This window comes from Scophthalmus maximus, chromosome 19 (assembly GCF_022379125.1).
Source record: "Scophthalmus maximus strain ysfricsl-2021 chromosome 19, ASM2237912v1, whole genome shotgun sequence".
NCBI lineage: Eukaryota > Metazoa > Chordata > Actinopteri > Pleuronectiformes > Scophthalmidae > Scophthalmus > Scophthalmus maximus.
Window position 1 is genome coordinate 19,994,463 of NC_061533.1, and position 22,336 is coordinate 20,016,798.

General features: G+C 40.0%; 1 protein-coding gene across 1 annotated transcript; it reads left to right on the forward strand.

Annotated features, from left to right (window-relative positions):
* The first annotated feature begins 9,479 nt into the window (after nt 1–9,479).
* Nucleotides 9,480–21,872, forward strand: LOC118313909 (basic proline-rich protein-like). The gene is made up of 3 exons (XM_035639892.1): nt 9,480–10,031; nt 21,243–21,352; nt 21,533–21,872. Exons 1-3 carry the CDS (start codon nt 9,480–9,482, stop codon nt 21,870–21,872), a joined length of 1,002 nt encoding a protein of 333 aa, XP_035495785.1.
* Nucleotides 21,873–22,336: the final 464 nt, after the last annotated feature.

A 22,336-nucleotide genomic window follows, 5' to 3' on the forward strand; every position in this document is an offset into this window, starting at 1 on the left:
TTTTACCATTTGGGCTGTATTAATTGAAAAGCCATCACTGTCAGCCATGCACCAAATGGCCACAATAACTGTCAACATTAAGTTTGACATCCTCCTTGATGAAGTAGTTATGGGGGAGATCTCAGTGGGCTCTTAAAAACATCCGACAAGAGAGAGAAGAACTATGCTTGTGTGTGGGTTGTCAGGCCTAAAGCCAAAGAATAAATTGTCATATCTTTGCGTCTCTGCTGCTAATCACCGATGGATGGGTTTGCCATGTCACCCAGGATTTGTCTCTGCTGCAAATAAACAGCACAAACTTTCACAGTGTGTTGTAGGTTCAAACAGCAATGAAACGGAAAATAGAAAATGATCCCCTTAGTCTATTTAGAAAAGAGAGCTTACAAGCTGTTTTCCCCTGTATTTGCACCTCATTTCTGTTCTCAGCGCATCTATCATGTAATGTCTGCAAGATATTTTCACCTTTGTTGCTCCCCGCGTTTCACCCTGTTTGAGTATCTCAGCTTGTGTTGCAGACTATAGGTAGCCTATAGGGAATAAAATGCAGATTCCTGTCTCCTTTGGTACTCTGTGCACTCACTCATGCGCAGCTCTGCAGTATGTTGCTTGTAAGATGACAGCAGTGATTAATTTTAACTTACAGGTATATGCCAGATCCTTCTCCATGTTCTTTGACTTGTATATTCGCTCAATGATTATGTGGCATTGTGTAATGTCGTCTGTTTTGGAGTCAAAAATACTGCATCTGAAACAGCTTTAAAATGTCTTCTTTTTCTCAGATGTATGGAAAAAAAAGTTGACACGAATAACAACCCAAACAAGACTCTACTGACATAGACAGACAATCAAACAGGGTTTTCAGGATGAATTATAAATTATTACTCTTACTGCATACGATAAAAACCCTAGTCGAGTGTGATGACAATTTGGGGAAATTAACAAATAATAAATGATTGGGCAAACCATATCAGAAAAAATATACATTCATAAGGAGACCATTTTGTTAACAATTCTCTTTTTATGTTGACACCAATATACTGTAATAAGGATCTGAAATGCTGAATGAATAATGAAGATCATTTACTGAATGAAAGATAAGAGCTAATCTTATATTTATACTGCATCGTTTGGTGTCCCTAGTGTGAAAAAAAGTTTTACTTAATCCCACTTTGAGGACAATCCTGAAGCTGCAAAATGTCTCCAGGGAACCCTTCCTCTGAATATGCCTTGGATACTTGAGTTAGTGCCTGTGAAGTGACTTCCTCTGCTGAACCTTATGTTGGCTTCACCAGTAATGGTGGATAGTAACAAGGAAAGAGACCAGATGGTTCTAATATGGTGAAGCAAGGTGCAGGGCATGCAGCACGCTGTGCACAGTGGTAATAAGATAAGATAAGATAAGATATACCTTTATTCGTCCCACAATGGGGAAATTCGTGCATTACAGCAGCAAAGCGGAGAGAAGAATATATAAGAAATTTACAAAAAAGGGTTAGTATGTACAAGATTTTACAAACAAAAAAAAAGGTAGCAATAGTTGCACATGGAATATTACAAATATAAAATATAAATAATATATATAATTGCACAGTTAGTTATTGCACTTTAAATGTATCTGTGACTTATTTGTGGTTGAGTCCTGTGTGTGTGTGTGTGTGTTCTATTTAGAGCAGTGCTAGTTATATAGTCTCACAGCAGCGGGAAGGAAGGACCTGCGGTACCGCTCCTTCACACACTTAGGGTGAAGGAGCCGGTCGCTGAAGGAGCTGTTCAGTGCAGAGACAGTGTCCTGCATGGGATGGGAGTCATTGTCCATCACTGATGATAGCTTTGCTACCATCCTCCTCTCACCCATCACCTACACTGTGTCCAGGGGGCATCCTAGGACAGAGCTGGCCTTCCTGATCAGTCTGTCTAGTCTCCTCCTGTCAGCTGTTGACATGCTACTGCTCCAGCAGACAACTCCATAGAAAATGGCTGATGCCCACAGTGTCAAACAAGGTCTTGAGGAGCGCCCCCTGCACTCCAAAGGACCTGAGTCTCCTGAGCAGGTACAGTCTGCTCTGGCCCTTCTTGTAGAGTGCCATGCTGTTGTCTGTCCAGTCCAGTTTATTGTTCAGGTGAACAATGCATTCTTTTGTAATTTTGTGGGTGGAGCACATGAAGCCAGGTTAGGAAGTGGAGAATTTCTTATCACCAAATATCAGTGTGGCTGGAAAAAAAAGAAAAATTAGGGTTTTTGGGCATATTAAAGTTGTTGCCAGCTATAGAGCTTTAAGAACCTGAAGAAGTTTTGCTTCAAAAAGACCCAACTTCAAATGTCAAGGATTTGTTTTGAGTGGATATTTCCTATAATCTATGATTAGAAACTACAGATCTGGTTTATCCCTGGCCTTAGCAGTAAAGCTACACTCATGCTAAATGGTTAATTTAAATATGATATGGGCTTAAATACGTGATGAAGCCACTGATGGAAAACATAAAGATGTCATCATGGGCTGAAAAACCTGCTCAGGCATTCAGAAACACAGAGGTCCACAGACAATTTTCAGACAGCCAGATTGTAATCTTATTATATCAGGCACTCTGCTCAGACAAATTAAATCATCTGCAGAAACTGGAGGGAGGCCAAGTTTTCATAAATAAATTAAGAAACAGATTTACTTAAAGCCCCGTCAGTGATTGCACCTGGATTCCCCTTAGCAGGGAAACAGCATAATTTAACTGATAAGGGCCACTAAACAAATTACAATCTAATTGCATTTGATTCAGATGGGTCTTAATGTTTCAGCCCTTTAAAATATATGAAGTTTTGGTCATTGTGTTCCTACTCTTTATTCCTTGACATTAAATACAGTTGGGGTAAAGGAGGTACTTTTCTTAAACCTAATCTAGTACAAATATGTTAATTGAGAGCTCACATTACTCCCATTAGCCTCATTGTTGATATCCAAGACCTATGCTGCACCATTATTTTCACACATAGTAGATATTGAAAGACTAGAATGAAACCTTTCTCAATTATTAAATCCGTAATTTCAGAGCAGGTGGTACCTCAGGGGATACTGCTACAGTTGCCAGGGGGTATGTGGAAAGACTGTGGAGTACCTCAACTAATGAACTATATCTAGTCCTGCAAAAAGCTCAAACAACCTACCTGACAAGTCTCTTGAAAAACTGTGAGCAAGTGAAACGGGGAAACTGGTGCAAAGGATGGTTACACCAAAGATTTGGTTTAAGTTTTTCCTTTTTGCTGCACTTTGACATACAGAGCTGTGTAACTGTGTAACTGTGTGTTGCAAAGTGTATGAAATCTAGTTCGCAAGCAATGAGGGAAGTCTTAATAGTTAGCTTAAAGTAAATACCTTACACTGTACATGGATAGAATGAACAAATGATTGTTAAACGTAACTGATTAACAGTTTAAAAATAGCTCAATGTAATAAGGTTGAAAAAGTTAACTAATACTTATACCAATGGATAAATGGTGAAAAAGTAAAAAGTCATAATCAATTGGTTGAAACAATTGGCAAATTGGTTAATAACAGAGGCTACATTAAACTTTTAAAAAAATTGTTAACTAAGAAATCGATCAATGGCCGTTTGTAAGTAAGTAATGGATAAATATATGAGATCAATGGATAAATGCTTAATATATCATGTTTTTTTCAAATCCTAAGACTCTACAAACTTGACCAAACCAACCTAAACACTGAAAGTCTTAAAAGAAAGTAATTGTGACAACATCCACTTAGTGATCAGTGCTAATCTAACAAGGCCCCAGCAGTAGCCCACATTACCCCCCCCCCCCCAAAAAAAACCCCCCAGATAAACCCACATTGATAGAATGGTGTTAACACATGCGAACGCAAACACTTGCCAAGTATCAAAGAGGGAGTATGTAACTATGTCTGACAGAGTTAATAACGAGCTTTTATCTTCAAGGTAGCAGCCTGTTTCAGCGAGAGCTGCAGGAGCTGAGACTGTTAGTGTGGATGGATGGGGCTTGTTTGATCGCTTGTTACTCAGGTGGACTTCTCCAAGGTCATTGTGTTATTGCATTTTGGCTAATTACTAAGTCAAAACTAAGTCAGAGTCTTTTAACGTCTGAATACGTTAGGCATTGCAGGGACCCTTCCCCACTGCTCCAGTGGCTAAAGCTACACTGTGAAAATACTGGGACGTCGTTAAAACCAATGCCCCTGTACTCCAACTGAGCTTTGTTCAAAGGCCTACATCACTGAATGTCCCTTATTGGCAGAGTGTCTGGGTTGGACAGAAAATAAACTTTATTTTTCTGACTGTTTTGAGGAGAAGTGTTGCTCAAAACCAGGCTTAAGCCACATAACACATTTGGTTCAATCAGTGTGTGCATCTTTGTGCACGTGTACAGTACTGTATAGGTGTGCAATAATAGCCTTTGTTTCCTAAAATAGTCAATTTCACTTCCTGAATAAGATAAAATAGATGAATGAAATTATAATTTGAAATCCAGTAAAAGGGAAGGATATTTCGGCAAACATTTCATTATCCTTGAGAAATTAGATGATGAATTAAAAACAGGAATTTAAATGAGGATTTCAATGACACAGAGGAGTCCCATTAGTGGCCAACTTAATGAAAGATCTTTCATCAAAGCCTGAGATGACAGCACCGTATCATTCACTTCAAGCAGTTGGATGTGTGATTTCTTTTCCTGCACAAATCTCAGAATAATGCTTATTCTGTAATTCTCTCTCTCTCTTTTCTTTATGTGATTATACAGTGCACATTTTCACAACAATTTTCAACACGCCTCCATTTATAGCCATTGTGAAAGATACTTTTCCTGATTTGAGAAGTGGATTAAAAAGTTAAACACCGCTGTAGCTGAATCACTTGTTTTCTTTTTTTGTCCAGCAACATGCAACTATATCAAATGTGAAGTAATGACCCCAAGTGTATAACACTTTAATGGTATTATTACAGCATAGAGCACAATTAGTTCATCAGCTGAATGAGTAGACAATTTCCAGTAGCTCAGCTTTATTTAATGGCAGTCCAGGGAATTCTGGCACAGCAGAATAAAACCCTGTACCAGAGGACTGCAACAACAGTTGACATTTAGAACCATACACATCTTAATTATAAGTTGTGATTAAACTGCTGTGAGAAAAAAAGTGTTTGTCTGTGAAAGACAATTATTTGAAAATGAGAAAAAATATTTTGAATTCATATGCATCAACATAATGTACAATCACAGCAAGTATTTCTGCGGACAGGCTTAATTTGGATGCTGCCGCTTTACCATATCCTGCAATGTGCTATCATAAAAAAGGTAAGTTGGTGGAGATGAGATGATGTATAGCTTCAGTTACACCCATTCCACGACATCAATTATTCTTTGACAGTTTCACGGTTGTCAGGCTACCCATAATGATATCCGATGGGTCAACTTGAAATTGCACAGGTGAGATGGTATGTCATCCTGACACAAGGACAATGGGAGCAGCATGAGCATTGATAGCTAGAAAAATAGATTTAGGGGACATTTTTGCAGACGTGAAGATCATACATGTTTCCACTAAATGTGAACATAAAATGGTACAAAAGCTCTATATGGTATTAATAGGGTGCTGTCAGTTGAGTTCAAAGCAAAGAAAACAGTGAGAAGCTTGACATATCCTCAGTCACTTTGAAAACCATCATACAATTTCATGAAAGAGATGAAATGTTGTGTTGCCATGGCTGCATAGTCAGAAAGCATGATGCTTATTTAACCCACTGCTTACAACACTGCAAGACAGGAGACACGAATCACACCCAAAGTTCTTTAATAACCACGAAGAATCTTGAAGCCTTTGCTGCTGCTGATTTGTTATTGTCACTCTTTTAAAATGATAAATGATTCTTGCAATTTATTAAATAAATAAATTACCAGCTGAGTGTTGTAATAGAAGGAGAGTCTGTGGGTGAAAGCTGGAAAAAGGTGTCCTCTACGGATTTCATGCAAGAAAAATTCACAGACTAGACTACTTCAAAAAGCTCAGTTTTATGGAGCTGAAAATGCGGCTGCCCATGATTTGCATGCAGTATCTCTCACAGCTCAGTTCAGGTAAGTTCTAAAAGTTGCACTCAATGCCTAATGCTTTTCCACCATCTGCTGTAGACATTTAGTTAGTGTTACTTCATCTAACAATGAGATTAATAAAGACGAATAACTAGCACCATCTAGACAATCAAACAGGCCTGCCATTATTTGGCATTGTATCAAAGGTTTCAAAGACACTATTTAAAAGACTTCCATACAGTGATTACCCACTGAATAATAAACCATATTACTGTATAATATTCACTTTTTAACCAAAAGTTGTTATCAAATTTTGTATCAACCTTTGAGACAAAATAGTTAAAGAACTAGAGAACCAAGAAATACAAATATAAAATTAAAGCTACAGTGTGTAATATTTAGAAGAATGTATTCACAGAAATTGAATGTCCATAATTATGTGTTCATATATGTATAATCACCTGCAAAAAACAACCAATGTTTTTTCGACAACTTTGAATGAGTTGAACATAGTTTCATTAAGGGGACCTGACCTCCGTGTAAATCGCAGTGTTTGCTACGTCATGTTGTGCTGCGTTCCGGTTCCACTCCGACTCGGGAGTTCAGAAAAGTTTCTGACTCTCCCAACCACCTGTGACGAAAAATCAACTCATAGGTCGTGTGCTGTTATGATTTTGTCTGAAATTTATCAGATTGTTATGACCAAAGGTCACTGTTGTTTCTTTTATCCACAGCGATTCCATAAGCTGAACTGTCTTAATTGTTGTAACCATGACAACAGAGGTCTTCTAACCGTATGTAAGTCCTTATTTTAACTCGATTCACAATCACTTTTCTAAACCTAACAAAACATTGTCTGTTCCATACATTTAACATTTTATATAGTTTGTTGTTGTTGTCTTTTTTTTTTTAGGAGATGCTCTATGTGATATGTGTCCTATCAGAGGCAAGGCACACAATGGTGGTCGTTTATGTTGGAGAACTTGTAGGTCTATCTGAAGAGCATTAGCAACACTGACTAACTTTAGCATTAAAAAAAACATGGGGACAACACTTTAGGGACCACATAGTGTCCTTGCAAAGTAACTAATATGAAATTGTAATTTTGTATAAAGTTCCCTGAAAAGAAACTGATTTAGAATTATTTATAGGGGGAAAGTGTTTCACTACTCAAAATAACTAAATCCAATAAATGCTAGTATAACCATGAACATATAACATATAATATATAAGATTTGTCTTTCTGTGTAATTCAAATAATATATTTATGATTAGTTTTGCAGTTATTTAAGGCCCTGAAAATGACTTACTTTTTCAATCATCTCCTTACAGGAACACACTATTTTGGGCAAACATTTCACATGAAAATGTTTTGTTTTTCTGTCTTTCTCCGTGCTCTTATTACTGAACAAAGATGATGTCTTCTGACCATCAACTATCAAACAAATCTGACAAACCCGATCAAGTTTTCATGAAGCAGATCAGATGAGTTTTTAAGTGGAAATATGATATGAATATGTTTAATTTTATTCTTTGCCTTTTTCAATTGTTGCTGTTTTGTCATGAGTAATTGATGTTATAGAAAAACACTGTAAAGAGAAGAAGTTGAGAAAACTCACAATTCCAAGGCAACAAACCAGTAAAAAGTTTTAGTTAGACAATATATCTTGATTTTTCATGTTTCAACTTTGAGTTACTCCAGCTTAAAATTTGTACTTCTATTAACTTAAGGAGAGCCCAGAGGTTTGGACCTCAGGGTTGTTTATCAAACATGAAAAAACGTTGAGAAATAATTTTTTAAAAATATTTGAAAAAACACTTTACTGTGATGCTGCAAGGATAATGCATCTGTCAAAGTTCAAGAAGAGATAGATGAGAAGACTGAGAGAAAAAAGAAAGGGGGATGGTGAGGATGAGAGAGGAAGAGCAGGTGGGATATGATCAGAACTACTTCCCTGTGGTGTGCAACACAAACTAAAAGTGACCTGATCACAATCGCACACTGCCTAATTACGAGGAGATATATGCTATTTGGTAATTACAGTGGAATCTATAAGCTCAATTGATCAACAACACAAACCCAGCATAATTATAGTGCTATTATATAAATATGGCATTGTATGAAAACATTTTGCTCAATTTAATGTACTGTTTGAGACACATTTCTATTCAAATCCCAAGCTATGCAAACTCATTTTCATTTCTGCTTCTCAATTGATTCATGCAATTGCCAAATTATATAGTTTTAAAGCGGCTGTTATCCAATTTTTCTGAAAATGCAAATCTGTAGATCAAGCAAATGTTTTTTGTACAAGATAGAAAAATATGTTATTTACATTTTTCATTGATTTACTCTGTCTTAAAGGACAGTAAATCCAGTCTGCTATATCCACTTGGGATTTATGGATTTTTTTTATTTTAATTTATTTATATTTATTTCTTTAACCTGTCCTGCACCGCAGCCTGGTATACAGTATGAGGAGCTGAATACCTTGTTGTGCCAAACAGATTTTACTTTAACAAGAGAGTTTTAATATACTCCCTTGTTTGTTTTATTATTTATTTAGTTATGTTATGATTTGTCACCGGGCAGGACAGAGGGACAGAAATGGGGATGGGGGCACAAACAGACACCACAGAGAAGGGACCATACCTGCAAGAGAACGGGGATGGGGGGTGGGGACAACAGAAAACAACAGAGGAGAACAACAATTGCACAAAGCAATGAAACCTGCAAGAGAACGGGGATGGGGGGTGGGGACAACAGAAAACAACAGAGGAGAACAACGTTGCAGGCACCTGCAACGAAACATGCAACAAAACCTGCAAGAGAATGGGGAGGGGGACTTGGGGTGGAGAAAGACAAACAACAAAGACAAAGAGACAGCCAGCCGAACAACAGCAATAAACAGTTGATATAACTAAACTAAAAAAACTGAGGGAAAATGAAAAGGAGGAACAGTCGGGCAAAATAAATAAATAATACCGCACAGCCATGACAACTACAGTAATAACAATAGATTTAAATAAATAACTTAATGAAAAGCATAACGAGTAATTCTACCTGTTGATAACCATGGACAACTTAAATTTGTTTTTGTGTGTGTCTATGAGTGTGTCTGTGTGTTTGTGTGTGTATCTATGGGTGAGTGTATGTGTCTATGTGTGAGTGTGTGTCTATGTGTGGGTGAGTGTACGTGTGTGTGTGTGTGTGTGTGTATGTGTATGTGTGCATAAGCCTGTCGCAGAATGTAGTTAGTTAGTTAGTAAGAGCGGGACGCCACAACAGCAATGTACCAACCCCAGCAGCAGGCAGGCAGGCCACCCCAGTAGCCAGGGCACCCCGCGACCCCCTGAAAGTGCAAAGAACCCGAGACCACATGCCCCAGGGACAGTCATGCCCCACCCCAAGGGAGAATAGCAGAGAGCCATGCCGGGAAGCCCCCCCGCTGCCAGAGAGCGAGACCGTGGGGGAACCAGGGATGACAGCCCCCCAGCCCAGCCAGGGGCCAACCCCCCCCCTGAGCGCAGGCAGAGCCAGTGGCCCCCAAGCCCCGTGAACCCGAGGCCGCCCAAGACCCCGGATGGGGGTCCAGCCCCCCCAGGCAACCACCCCCAAGTGAGAGGGCCAAAACCTACTGCGACAACACCGGCCCTTGTGCCCCCTGGACAACCGCACGCCCCCACAGTGAGAGAGCCGGCAGGGGAAAACAACGGGAGCCCCACCCCGTCAAAGAGGGCCCCGGCGAGGCACGCGACCCGCCCCAGACATGAGAGAAAAGCCAGAGGCCCCAGACCCCCGGGTCCAGAGCGCACCCCCCCACCAGGGGACCCATGCCCCCCCCTGACCCACCCCAGGCCAGGCAAGGCGGCAACCAACCCCACGGCGCCCCGACGCCCCGGGGCTCCAGGGGCAGAACACGGGGCCAATGAGACCCCCCCCCCCACACTGATTTGTGAAGTGTTGTATGGTGGAGTGGAGGTAAGGTGCATGGTAACTAAAGTGCAGTTAAAATTTGGAGGGTAGCTGCGACACGGGCACCCCACAACTGGCAGGTAGTGAGGCTCTCCAATGTGCCCCTCCCACCCCAGCCCTCTGTGTCTAATGTGTGATTAAAATTGTGGGGCGGCCAGCGGGGGAGGAAGGAGTGCGAGGCCGCATTAAAGTAACTCCGCCCACCAAACGCCTCCCCGCCTGTCCGCCCCACAGAGTCCTAAGGGTGTATACATGTAGTGAGACATAACCAAAGGAGGAAGGTGGAGGAGGTCATAGGGACGCTAAGTTGGTCCTCCCCACTGGGGCCAGGTTCCTGACTGACTGGCCCCCGCATTCAGCCCAGTCCCCCGCCCCCCTAGGCAAGAGGACGCCAGGTCCCTCCAGCCCAGGGCTTGTAGCAAGAGCCCCCCGAGCACCGCCAGTACCCCAGAGCCAGAGCCCCGACATGTCAGATCTGACAGCCTGGAGGAAATATGTATACCCAGATATTTAATATTCCCTGACTTTAGAGGTGTGGTGGATATACTCTAGAAATCGCACATTAGAGGTAAAACTATGGATTTACTCCAGTTAATGGAGTAATCTCAGATGGATGAGAATTTATCTATAAGTGTGATTGTCTCCGAAAGAGACGTTTGTGAGTTTCAGAGGAAAAGCAATACATCATCCGCATAAAGGCTTATCTTGTGGTGTACATTTCAGCCACTGAAACAGGTAAATCCAGAACCCTGATGTGTTCATCATCTAACCTTAGCAAATCTAAATTTTTCAGAAATGCATCGATGTTAGAGCTAGATGGATCAATTTGCGATGTATATAAGTTTTTATAAAAATCTCTAAATACATTATTTATTTCTTCTTCGTTATGAGTCATATTCCCAGCTGAGTCCTTTGCAGAGGAAATAGTTATTTTTTCTTTATTCAATTTTAATTGGTTGGCTAAGAATCTGCTGGATTTATTGCCTTGATCGAAGTTCTCCAGGTGTAGTCTTTGCAACTGAAATTGGGTACTTTTATCAATAATATCATTTAATTCAAGGTTTAATTTTCTCAGATCGTTCAGCATGTGTTCCTGTGGTGAGGCAGCATGGTCAGCTTCTAATGTTTTTATTTTTTGTTCTAGCTCTAATTCACGGGATCTCTCTTTCTTTTTTTTGTGTGATGAGTAGGAGATTATTTTACCTCTCATTACTGCTTTTGCTGCCTCCCAAAGAAGACATGGTGAGATTCCTGGCAGGTCATTAGTTTCTATATGTACTGCCAATTCCTTATTGAAATAACTAATAAAATCTAGGTCTTTAAGCAATGATGTATTAAGTCTCCAATTTCTAGTTGGTGGTATAATTGTTTTTTTAGTAAGAGCGATAGAAACTGGTGCATGATTGCTGATAGTGCTAGGGTGAATCTGAGTGTCTGAAATTTCTGTCATAATTGAGCTGCAAACCAAAAAATTGTCTAGGCGGGAATATGAGTGGTGGACTCGTGAAAAGAAGGTATATTCTCTCAGAGTTGGGTGATGAGAACGCCAAACATCGCAAAGACCAAAATCGCTCATATACTGTTTAAGAGTGTCTGTTGATTTCCAGATACGGTGATTGCCTGCTGTACTGAGCCTGTCAACTGCTGGATTACAAACCAGGTTGAAGTCCCCTCCTATTATAAGAGCTGTGTCTGAGTGAGCAGAAAGTGAGGTGAGGAGGGCATGAAAAAAGGAGGGGTCGTCAACATTCGGGCCATAGATATTACTGATGCATAAATTAATATTTTGAAGAGAAATGTTAACTATAATAAATCAACCCTCTGGATCTATAGTAGTAGTATTATGATTGAAGCGTGTTTTTCTATTTATCATAATGGTAACAGCTCTTTGTTTTGAGTTGAAGCAGGCTGAGTACGAGTGAGGAAACTGTGGTGAGGTGAGTTTATCTGCTGTCTTGGATAAATGAGTCTCCTGTAGTAAGACAATGTCTGCTTGTAGATTATTTATATGGCCAAAAATGTTTAACTTCTTTTCCCTTGAACCAACTCCGCGTACATTGCAAGAGGTGAGCTTAAGTGTGTTCATCATTCAACTAACGGATGTAGGATAGGCTAATGTGTGTGTGTGTGTGTGTGTGTGCGTGTGCGTGTGTGTGCGCGTGTTGTGTAAGCCTATGCGTGTGTTGTATGCGCATGTGTGTGTGTGTGTCTATATGTGCATGTTGTATGCACCTAGGTGTGCCTGTGTGTGCTAACCGTGTGCCTAACTGCTTGTGAATTAGACAGTATGAAAATAGCGCAGTTGATCGACATGTAAACGGCAGGGAAATAGCAACATTGACAGAATGAAACAGTGAAACAAAAACAGAGGAAATTACACAGAACATTATCGGTCAGATAACCACAGTATACCTTCGAGAGGTGCACTGTATTTTATAACCATTAACCTGCCATATATCACGGAGTAATGAGATGAGAGGGGAAGACAGAGAGAAAAAGAAAAAGAAAAAGAATAATAAAGGATGTTCATCACAGCGACACATTACAGGGATTTATGGATTATAAATGAGATGGATTAGATTATTTTTTATAATTTATTGTGTTGAGTTTTATCTTTATCTCTCATGAAAGCCCAGGACCATTGTTTTTCATCACAACCATTATGATTCAAGTAGCCAACAAATGAAGGCTGTAGGAAAAACTGTTTCTAAATAACTAAAATAATGAGAGCAAACATTTCATCTCATTCATCGTTTGTCAACTGAACAGGTGATTATTGGCTCTTAGAGTTATAATTAACAATATGAACAACGTGGAATCAACAAACTTATCTAAATTCACTTTGTAATGAATAGAAGTGTATTTAAGGACATTTATTAGGATATTTCACAGTGCAAAGGATAACATGTTTTTCCCTGCATTACCCAAATAAAAAAGACAAGTTTGCAGAACTTTATTTCTTTCTAATGAATAAAAATGTCCAGTATTGAATCCCTGAGTGGCTTCATTTGTTGGCATCTTATTTTAAATGCTGATGACTTACGTTTCTATGGCCTTTGATTGTTATTTTTGGAAAGAATATAAGTTGCAGCTATTAAAGAACTTTCCAGTTTGTCTCTGTGCAGCTTTTCAACTATTATACATACTATCACAAGATTCTTAAAAATAAAATTGTCTCATTTTGAAATGTTTTAATGAATAAAAATAAACATAAAAGAATATAAGTACTAATAAGTAAGTAACACCCCTATTTTATAGTATATAGTTTGTTTTTATTAACCGCCTACCAATCTTGCCTGTTCATATCTACAGGCTAAATGTTGTGCCCCTTTCAGTGGTTTTGTGTATTTTACTTAAATAATCTAATATACTGTATATTTCCAGATTGGTTTTGTTTCATTCAGTTTGTTTTCTTCTTCATTGATTTACTGTAATATGTTTATGTTTCTATTGGAAAACACTGTATTAAAAAATACTTGAATAAAAAAACTAAAAACCAAAACAATTTTACTGCCTCTCAATATCATGAACATTATGGAACATTTCCCTGAAATAATTTCAACCAAATTACCAGATTAGTTCTTCCCAGGGAACATCCATGAAAACTGTGAGGGCATTAGAGGAATTGTAAAGCATAAGCAAATTGTTATACTCAAACCAAATAATACCATTTAAAAGACAACCATCCAGTAATGACCCACTGAAAATAAACCCATCCATGGATGAAATGAGTTTTATATGCTTCAAAAGTTATTTTTCAGAACTCCTCTGTGGTGATGAAACTTGTACTAAACACTGTTCAAGGATTTGTGCATCCTCTTTTTTGATTATGTAATAAGTCACACCTTATTGACCGAGAGAAGGCATACCATCTTAAACCCCAAAAACGTAATTTCCTTCATCGAAGTGAAACGCTTTTTGGGGAATATTGTGTTGAGACATTTTGGTTTATGGCTCTGTCACAAAGACAAACAGTAGCAGCCATTACAAGGTATTTTCCTGGTATAAAAATACAGTCACACAGATACTCACACCCTCACAAAAACATGCACAGTTTCACAAACAAGCTCAACTAGTTTCAGCAAACCAAACACATTTTCTGGAGAAGAAAATCCACAAACAAACACAAACAACTGACTTTTTTTTGTGGATAGCTGATGTGATGAAATGCATCCAAATGCTATGTCACAGACTTTACCCATTAAGGCTGAAATGGGCTCTTACTGCAAACATGGAGAACTGGGTGTCACAACCACTTAAGATCAATGAGCTTATGGTGAATTCTGTGGCATTTCCCAAATCCATTAATCCCTCAAGATTCTTCTGTGGTTCTTTTTAATTCTTTTGGGATGGGTGCAAACTAAGCCCATTGGTTTGTGAACTGCTGATTTGAAGTCTCAAGTTTGGCATTTTGGCTAATGCCATCTTGGATTTAAGAAATCAGAAATAGCAAGAGAGGGGGATGGGCCTAACTGAGAGCTCAAAGACACAGCATGTCCACCTACACCTGAGACCTACACTAGTTGGACGGTACTAGTTGTCAATAACGATGTATCTACACCCCAATGCATACAGTGGTTTATCAACAATTTTATTCCATAATTTAGAAAATGAACATCATCCTGTATAAAAAAAAGACTTGAAACTAAAGATTGAGACCACAAACTCCTCAGGAAACAGTTTACTGATGTTATAAATCAAGTGAGATCTTTTTGCAACCAGTGGAGTGGCCCTATGCTGGTCATTTGAGAGATAACAGGTGTGTTGCATTGACTTCACTTTCCAGACTCAATGACTATTTTTGTTTACAGTCTATGATAAAAACAACAAACTCTGATGGAAACTTGCCGAGATGTAAAAATAGGCCAGGAAATGAATGAAAGTAACAGTGGTTTTAATTATTCAAGCCCATCCAAAAAAACACCATGTTTGCTCAGGAGTTCATGGAATAGACTGTCATTCACCCTCCTCAATGTGTTGTTGATCTAAAGTGAAACACCCTCAAGGAATCATAGAGGGCATGAGCAAATCTTAGATGAGAAAGGGGAGAGGGAGAAAGTTGCAATAAAACCGAAGTAAATCCCTCTGATACAATTTGGCAGACGGTTCTTGATATATCTCAGGCTGGATATTGAAATTGTCAGATGGGCTTTCCAACTGACAACTTTATCCATTTAGAGACACTCAGTAAGCAGCAGGAAGCTGAGTCAGGGTCACTGTACACACAGGTCTGTAATTTCTCACACAAGGCACAATAAGTTTATCTGTGGTAATCTATTCCACACGCTTAAAAGTCAGACAAAAACAGAAAAACAACGTGTGGCCTATGTGCTGTCATTTTCAAAGACAGAGAAAATCACTGACTTGATGTGTGAATATGTTGTACAAAATCTTTGTCTTGTTAAGGGTAGACTGTATACAACCTTTTGAGAAGGGAGGAGTTTATGTTACTTAATAAGGTCCATGTTCGACGGTAGTCGGAGTTGTGACAGAAGCATGCGTTAATGAAGAGAAAAATGTTGCAGAAGTTAGAGCACACATTTGTTTAATAATAATAACAACATTTTGGCGAGGTTTTTCAGCGATAGAAATATAAAACAATCTCACAAATACTCAATAGCTACTTCACTTTTCAGTTTACTGAATATACTGTCGGCCATACAGTTTGAGGGATACTGTATATAGTAAACAGCAATAGTAAAAATACATGAGAAACAATATTTAACTTATGCACACAGTATGTATGTAATACATACAAGCAACAAAAAATAAAACATTGAATCTTATCTGATGGCATTAGCTAATACTAGCCCAAAAAATCTGATGTTCTTCGTATGCTATTTGATTAGCCAAATCACAACATACATTGTCTCAAGACACTTTACCTAGTAAGGTCAATCAATATTACAGGGGGGGCAAAAAACAACAAATCCTACAATGAGCAAGCACTTGGTGACTGTGGTTGAGAAAAAACTCCTTTTTAACCCTCCTTTTATCAAATTTACTAACATCGTTTATCCTTGGGGTCAATTTGACCCTAGCCATTTAAACCTCCAGAAAACTATTATAATCAAAACTTTTACCCAAGTTTATGTTATAGGTAGTTAATGAGTCTTTGTTGTCTGCCTAAATAGCCCTTTAAATAAAATATATAACCGCCCACCCACCCCATCACCCGTCCATACATCCAGAATTTCTATTAAATGACTATGGAAAAATATGCAAATCACCATAAAATCTCTCTAGATCTTTAGAGACATGGTGGCTTCAAATATTGTTCTTTAAGTGTCAGTTTTCCAAAGGCTTGCTGTTGCTTCACCTTATGACTTGTACACTCCTGCCAAAAGGATCAACGCAATGTCGGTTTTCAAGCTGGTCAACTTTCCCCATAGAGAGTAGATTGGTCCACCTCACGTCAAACTCAATCTGACAGTTTTATTACCCCACAAGCCCCGCCCCTTTTTAATAGTCGTAAAAGAAATACATCCGGTCATAAACTGCACGTGCGGTCATTTTGATGGCGTCAAATTGACCTCGTATTGACCTTGTGTGACCTGCACCTGGTTCCGGCCTTTAATGACACCCTCATAAACTGCAGCTGTTGTTTTGATCTTGTTTTAACTTTTAATGTAGAGTTATAATTTGTTTGTCCCATGACTGCAGCTGGAGTCTCCGAGAAATCCCCCCTTCGCTTTCCCATGCTTTTACATGTCATAAATCCCATTATCCCCCTCCCCAACAGCATCTGCACCCCATCCTTCTTTCCCAGGTTTTTACCTGTCATAAATCCAATTATCCCCCTCCCCAACAGCATCTGGGTTACCTAGGTTCAATGACCTTCTCGCCCTGACAGCCAACCCATATATGCCCCCTCCTTCCGGTCATGATCTTTTAAAACGTTAGTCTTTCTGTAGTCTTTAAGCTGCTTGAAACATTTTTCTCAACATGGCAAAAAGAGTTGGTGTCGATACTACCGTTGAAGTTGTTGGAGTGCGAAGGAGACCGGAGGTGGTGAGGCGATCTCCGTTGGCCACAACGATCAGCCGGGCTGGTCGGTGCCGAAGAAAAGAATGGTTCACCCCCGAGTGCATCTGCACCCCAACCTGCGTGGACTTCCTAACTGTTATACAACATGTTTTCCCCCTCCATATATGCCCCTTCCTTCCGGTCATGATCTTTATAGTAGTTAATTCATTCATTTATCCGTTTAACAGTTTAATTATACTCTTCTTTAAATCTAAGCCTATACATAGTTGAAGTGTGAAGACAGAGTTGACGCTAGAGCCGTGCACATATCACAAAACAGAACTAAATGGCTACATAACTAGTGGCTACACAATTAGATTTAAAAGTCTCAGATCCCCCAACTCGTGTTTGGAAATGAGTTTTGGTTTAGATTTTATGTTGAGACTTTGTTAGAGTAGCTCTCAACAGAGCTGAACCATAAATGAAGTGTTCATTATCGGCATACAGGCTTCTTCACAAGACTCTGTAAGCTTTCACCTACATTGGGTTAGGAAATGAGAAGTGAGAGAAGTTTACCGTCTTATCATTTAACAACATTACGACCCCTCAGCAGCACACGTTTCACCCACATTGGTGTAGAAGGTGTGAGAGAAAACCAAGAGTAATAAAACTCAAACCTCAACAAGACTTGATAAACATTCCTAGGCAATGGTTGGGTAGTGAGAAGGGGGGAGAAACAGACCCACATAATTTATGTGTTAGATGTTTAGTAACCTTTTCAACCACTCAGTATAGGATAGAGAAGCAGGATTTCAAAGTCACTTATCCATTGCTACTTACATTATAAGCAACCTAACTCCTTTTCTGCTCCTAAGCTGCTCCTTCAGCCATCATTGTGGATGGTGGCCCCCAACTGTGTTGAGTTTGGGACAAAAACAGGCATTTAAATGCTATGGTAATAGCCATCACATGTTATTCCTTTATATCAGCCCTACTGTTGAAGCTTCCAGACTACCTCACATCTCTTCTATCATTTAGATCCTGTATACCCGATCCAGTAATTACTAGTCTAAAATATCCCTCACTTACACACTAATGTTGACAGAACTGGTTTCAGATACTACACACCGTTGGAATGGAATAAATTACAAACTTCTGTTAAACTAGAATGCTACATTCCCTTGGAAAGTGTTTTTTTAATTATTATTCTAATTGTTCCTTGTTGTTGTGTGATTGTGTTGAATTATAAATGTTTCTTGTTCTCAGGTCTCTTGAAAATGAGATCATAATCTAAATGAGACTGCCTGATTAAATAAAGATAAAATCAAAAATCTAGAAAATAAAAATAAGAAATAACACTTACATACTCACATTTACATCAGGAGATGTTAGTGTCCTTCAGCCTGCCCTTATAAGGGTTGCTTCCTGTCACCTCCTTCCTGAGCAGATGTCAACGGTTCTATCCCCACAGTTTTCCCCCAACATGAAACTGCTTTAGTGCTATGGAAGTGACACACAGACCCTCTGCAGCCATCACCACTGAAGAGAAAAACTAAAATGGCACTTTTTAACAAACCTATCATCACCACGACACTAGCAGGTTAGCAAGTGACCCACGTTCATGTAAATCTGGGAAGGGCCCTTAATAATATACTGGTAGTAGTTGCTTACTAGAACTGAAAACATACATAAATACAAACAGCCACTGAAATTTTTTTTTCAGTTTCTAGTGTTGTTTCCTTTCAAGTAAAAAAAGAGAACTGAATTAGGTGATTCAGTTTTTGAATATTTTGTCATGATTACTATTAGGCTAAACAGTAACATGTGTAGTGGACGGGAGATGTTTGTTTTCGCAAATTATTAACTAACTGTACCCATTATCCCCATCCTTCTATGCTTTTCAGCATTTGTAGCCTCACACCTTTGGTGCTAAATGAATGAGAAACGCTGGGAACCAAACTATACATGAATAAAACCTCTGATCTGTCAGCAGTTGTTAGGTTTCAACCATAGACTGTGCATAAAGATGGACATAGCGTCCGTGACGTTACCCATAGGTTTCTGAAGACTGGTTTTGAAGCCAAAGTGGAAGGTTCAGCAACGGCTCAGGCGCCACCATTTTGGCAGGGCCCGACTCCTCCTTTACCCGCCTAATCAGAAAATGGACAAAGGCATGGAGCAGTGGTGGGAAGAATGCAGACCGGTCGCTGAAACAGGCCCACCTACTTCGAAGCTGCCCAGTTAGCTGAGGCAAAGGAGCTAAACTAAGAACCCAGTCCAAGTGCTACTCCTCAATGCGAGTAGACTCGAGCTGTGAGCCTACTGAGGGTACAAGTCGTCCCAGCAAATATTACATGTGGTAAGTAACGCTGTAGCTATGCAGCAACATTTTAAATAATTGTTTATCTGTTACTGAAATTATACTACAGCGTCTTTTAATGAATTAAACCAAATAAACTGTAACTCGACAGAAGTTAAAGCTGATGCTTGTTGTTAATGGCATAGAGTAAATGTTTTATTGACAAAGGCTTGTAGACTTAGTTATTATTGCCTTTTATTCCTTTTTCTTTCCTTTTTTAGCACATTAGGGACATTACACCAAACAAGGAATTAGAAAATCTACAGTTCACTTCTATATGCAGACGTGGGTGTACAGCGACAAACCTAAGAAAGATGAGTCTAGTTTTGTGGCAGAGTGAAAAGATTGTTTGTGCACCAGAAAGTAGGGCATGTATAAAAATGTTATTAAGTTCATTTTTATTATTATTTAGGTTAATGTATGGTGAATCATAAGGTGTACTTTTAAGTTATTCAAATTAATCATATGTATTTGCTTTTTGCCTAGAGGTAAAATTCTTGTTCGCCTGGAAACCTCTCATTAAAAATGGAACAGAAGTTGGAACAAATGGACAAAATTGTTGAGGTAGAGATTTTCTCCCAGTGAAATGAAAAGTACATTCAAGTCTTACTAGATTCACTAAAGCTGTATTGTAATCACAGATTTTCTGTTTTTTCACGTTTTTTGTAAATCTGTTATCAAGGAATTACGAACACTGAAGCATGCAAGTTATCAGATATTACTATTAATTACATTTCTCTTTCCTAAAGCATTAACAGACAAACAGAATGTGGAGAACACTCAATATAGTAATTTACAACTTGTTGCAAAGGTTTGTCATATTTAGTTTTTAACTGTTTGCAAATAAAAACTATAGTTGAAGGAAACTTACATATTCTTCCTATGTGACATTTTACTTAAGTATTGGTTAACAACCTTTTGTTTCAGGATCGGAATTGGAATGTTTATATACATTTTCCACTCACGTTAACCATGTTTGTGATGAGACAAGACAAGTGTGGGGTTGCTTTTAACAGAATAAAAGATATTTCATCGTGAGTGAATTGAATACGATTTTTTTTTCATTCTTAGGAACCACATACAACACATTCATTCGGGTGGTACTTAAAAGGGAAGATGCCCACGTCTGTAACCTGCAACCATTTAGGAACTGTTGAGGACTCACTGAAAAGAAGTTCACAATAAATAAAAATGAAAAAGAGCTTGTTGTTATAAGAGATGGGAAAGCTATCAGTTCACACTTTCCATGTAGCTTTATTAAAGATGAGCGTTTAACTATCAAGTATATCAATACTGTAGGTAACCCAAAGCAACCTAGGAGTGTCTCTGTTCATCCCTGAGGGGTCCTCTGATGATCTTGTGACATTTAGTGTGTTTAGTACATGAGAAACCCTGCACTAAAAACACTCATTCAGGAAATTACTGTTTGTGCTTACAAAGGAGAAAAAGTAAAGCAATCTCTTAGACGTGATGGTCGTTTTCTGAATATTATTTTAAAAAAGAACTGTGTGCTCTCTCACATAGTTACTGAAGTTAACACAGAAATGTCCAATCTTGTCGACAATCTTGATGGTGCAACTTACAAAATCATACTGTGTTTACCAGAAAGTCTTGAGGATGATTACATGTCAAATGTGTCTCAGGGGTTTTACCCCGATGAAAACCAGAATCCTTCACAAGAGACAACAACAAACGAGTCAGTGAATGAAGAAGAAACCAAAGACATTCAAATCTTTACTGATGGATGAAAAGTTTAGTTATCGCTGCTGATAAAGAGTCTTTGTATTAAATGCAACAACAAAGTGTTCTCATGTTGCTTGATTGGTAAAAATATTAATTTGGCCATCAGGCTTGCTAGCATCGTGGTTCCGGGTGTACGGCTTGTCTCCAAGTCGTCAGTCGGAGGACCGGTCGACGCCTGCTCCTCCTCATCGCCAGTCGGAAGACCGATCGACGCGTTCCCCAACGGTGGTTCGGCCGGTGTCTGCTCCTCCTGTCCTCGGTCGGTGGGGGGAGGAGTGCCGTTTCGGTGGAGGAGTTTTGTGGAGTGGTGCGACAAGTCCAGGGACTTTGGGATTATCTGGAGTGTGCTAAAAGGACTGAAGAAAAAGATATGATAAGGACTCTGGTTGGTGGACTGGTTCCCTCAATTGGGGACTTTTGAGACCTCTGCTGCTGGTAGCCTCCAGTCAACCACCCCGTCAGCTAGCTACCGGGTTCCTAGTGTGCAGCCTGTTAACCCCGTGCCATCCCCTGTTCCTGCGTCGGAGCTTTCGGCCTGCTCCTCCTTGCCTTCAGTTGGTGGGCCGATCGACACGTTCCCCGTCAGTGGTCCGACCATCACCTGCTCCACGTCTCCAGTCGGTGGATCGACACGTTCCCGGTCGGTGGTCCGACCGACGCCTGCTCCACGTTCCCAGCCGGTGGGCCGATCGACACGTCCCTCGTCGGTGGTCCGACCTTCGCCTGCTCAACGTCTCCAGCCGGTGGGCCGATCAACACGTCCCTCGTCGGTTGTCTGACCAACGCATGCTCCAGGGTCCCCAGTTGGTGGGCCAATCGACACGTCCCTCGTCGGTGGTCCGACCGTCGCCTTCTCCACGTCTCCAGTCGGTGGGCCGATCGACACGTCCCTCGTCGGTTGTCCGACCAACGCATGCTCCACGTCCCCAGTCCGTGGGCCGATCGACATGTCCCTCGTCGGTGGCCCGACCAACGCCTGCTCCACGCCTCCAGTCGGTGGGTGGTGTTAACCCCGTGCCATCCCCTGTTCCTGCGTCGGAGCTTTCGGCCTGCTCCTCCTTGCCTTCAGTTGGTGGGCCGATCGACACGTTCCCCGTCAGTGGTCCGACCATCACCTGCTCCACGTCTCCAGCTGGTGGGCCGATCAACACGTCCCTCGTCGGTTGTCTGACCAACGCATGCTCCAGGGTCCCCAGTTGGTGGGCCAATCGACACGTCCCTCGTCGGTGGTCCGACCGTCGCC

Coding starts and splice junctions, on each gene's coding strand:
- LOC118313909 (XM_035639892.1), top strand. CDS start 9,480: ATGCCGGGAAGCCCCCCCGCTGCCAGAGAGCGAGACCGTGGGGGAACC. Junction 10,032..21,242: donor TGTTGTATGGTGGAGTGGAG/GTAAGGTGCATG, acceptor CTTGTCTCCAAG/TCGTCAGTCGGAGGACCGGT. Junction 21,353..21,532: donor GTCTGCTCCTCCTGTCCTCG/GTCGGTGGGGGG, acceptor TGCTGCTGGTAG/CCTCCAGTCAACCACCCCGT.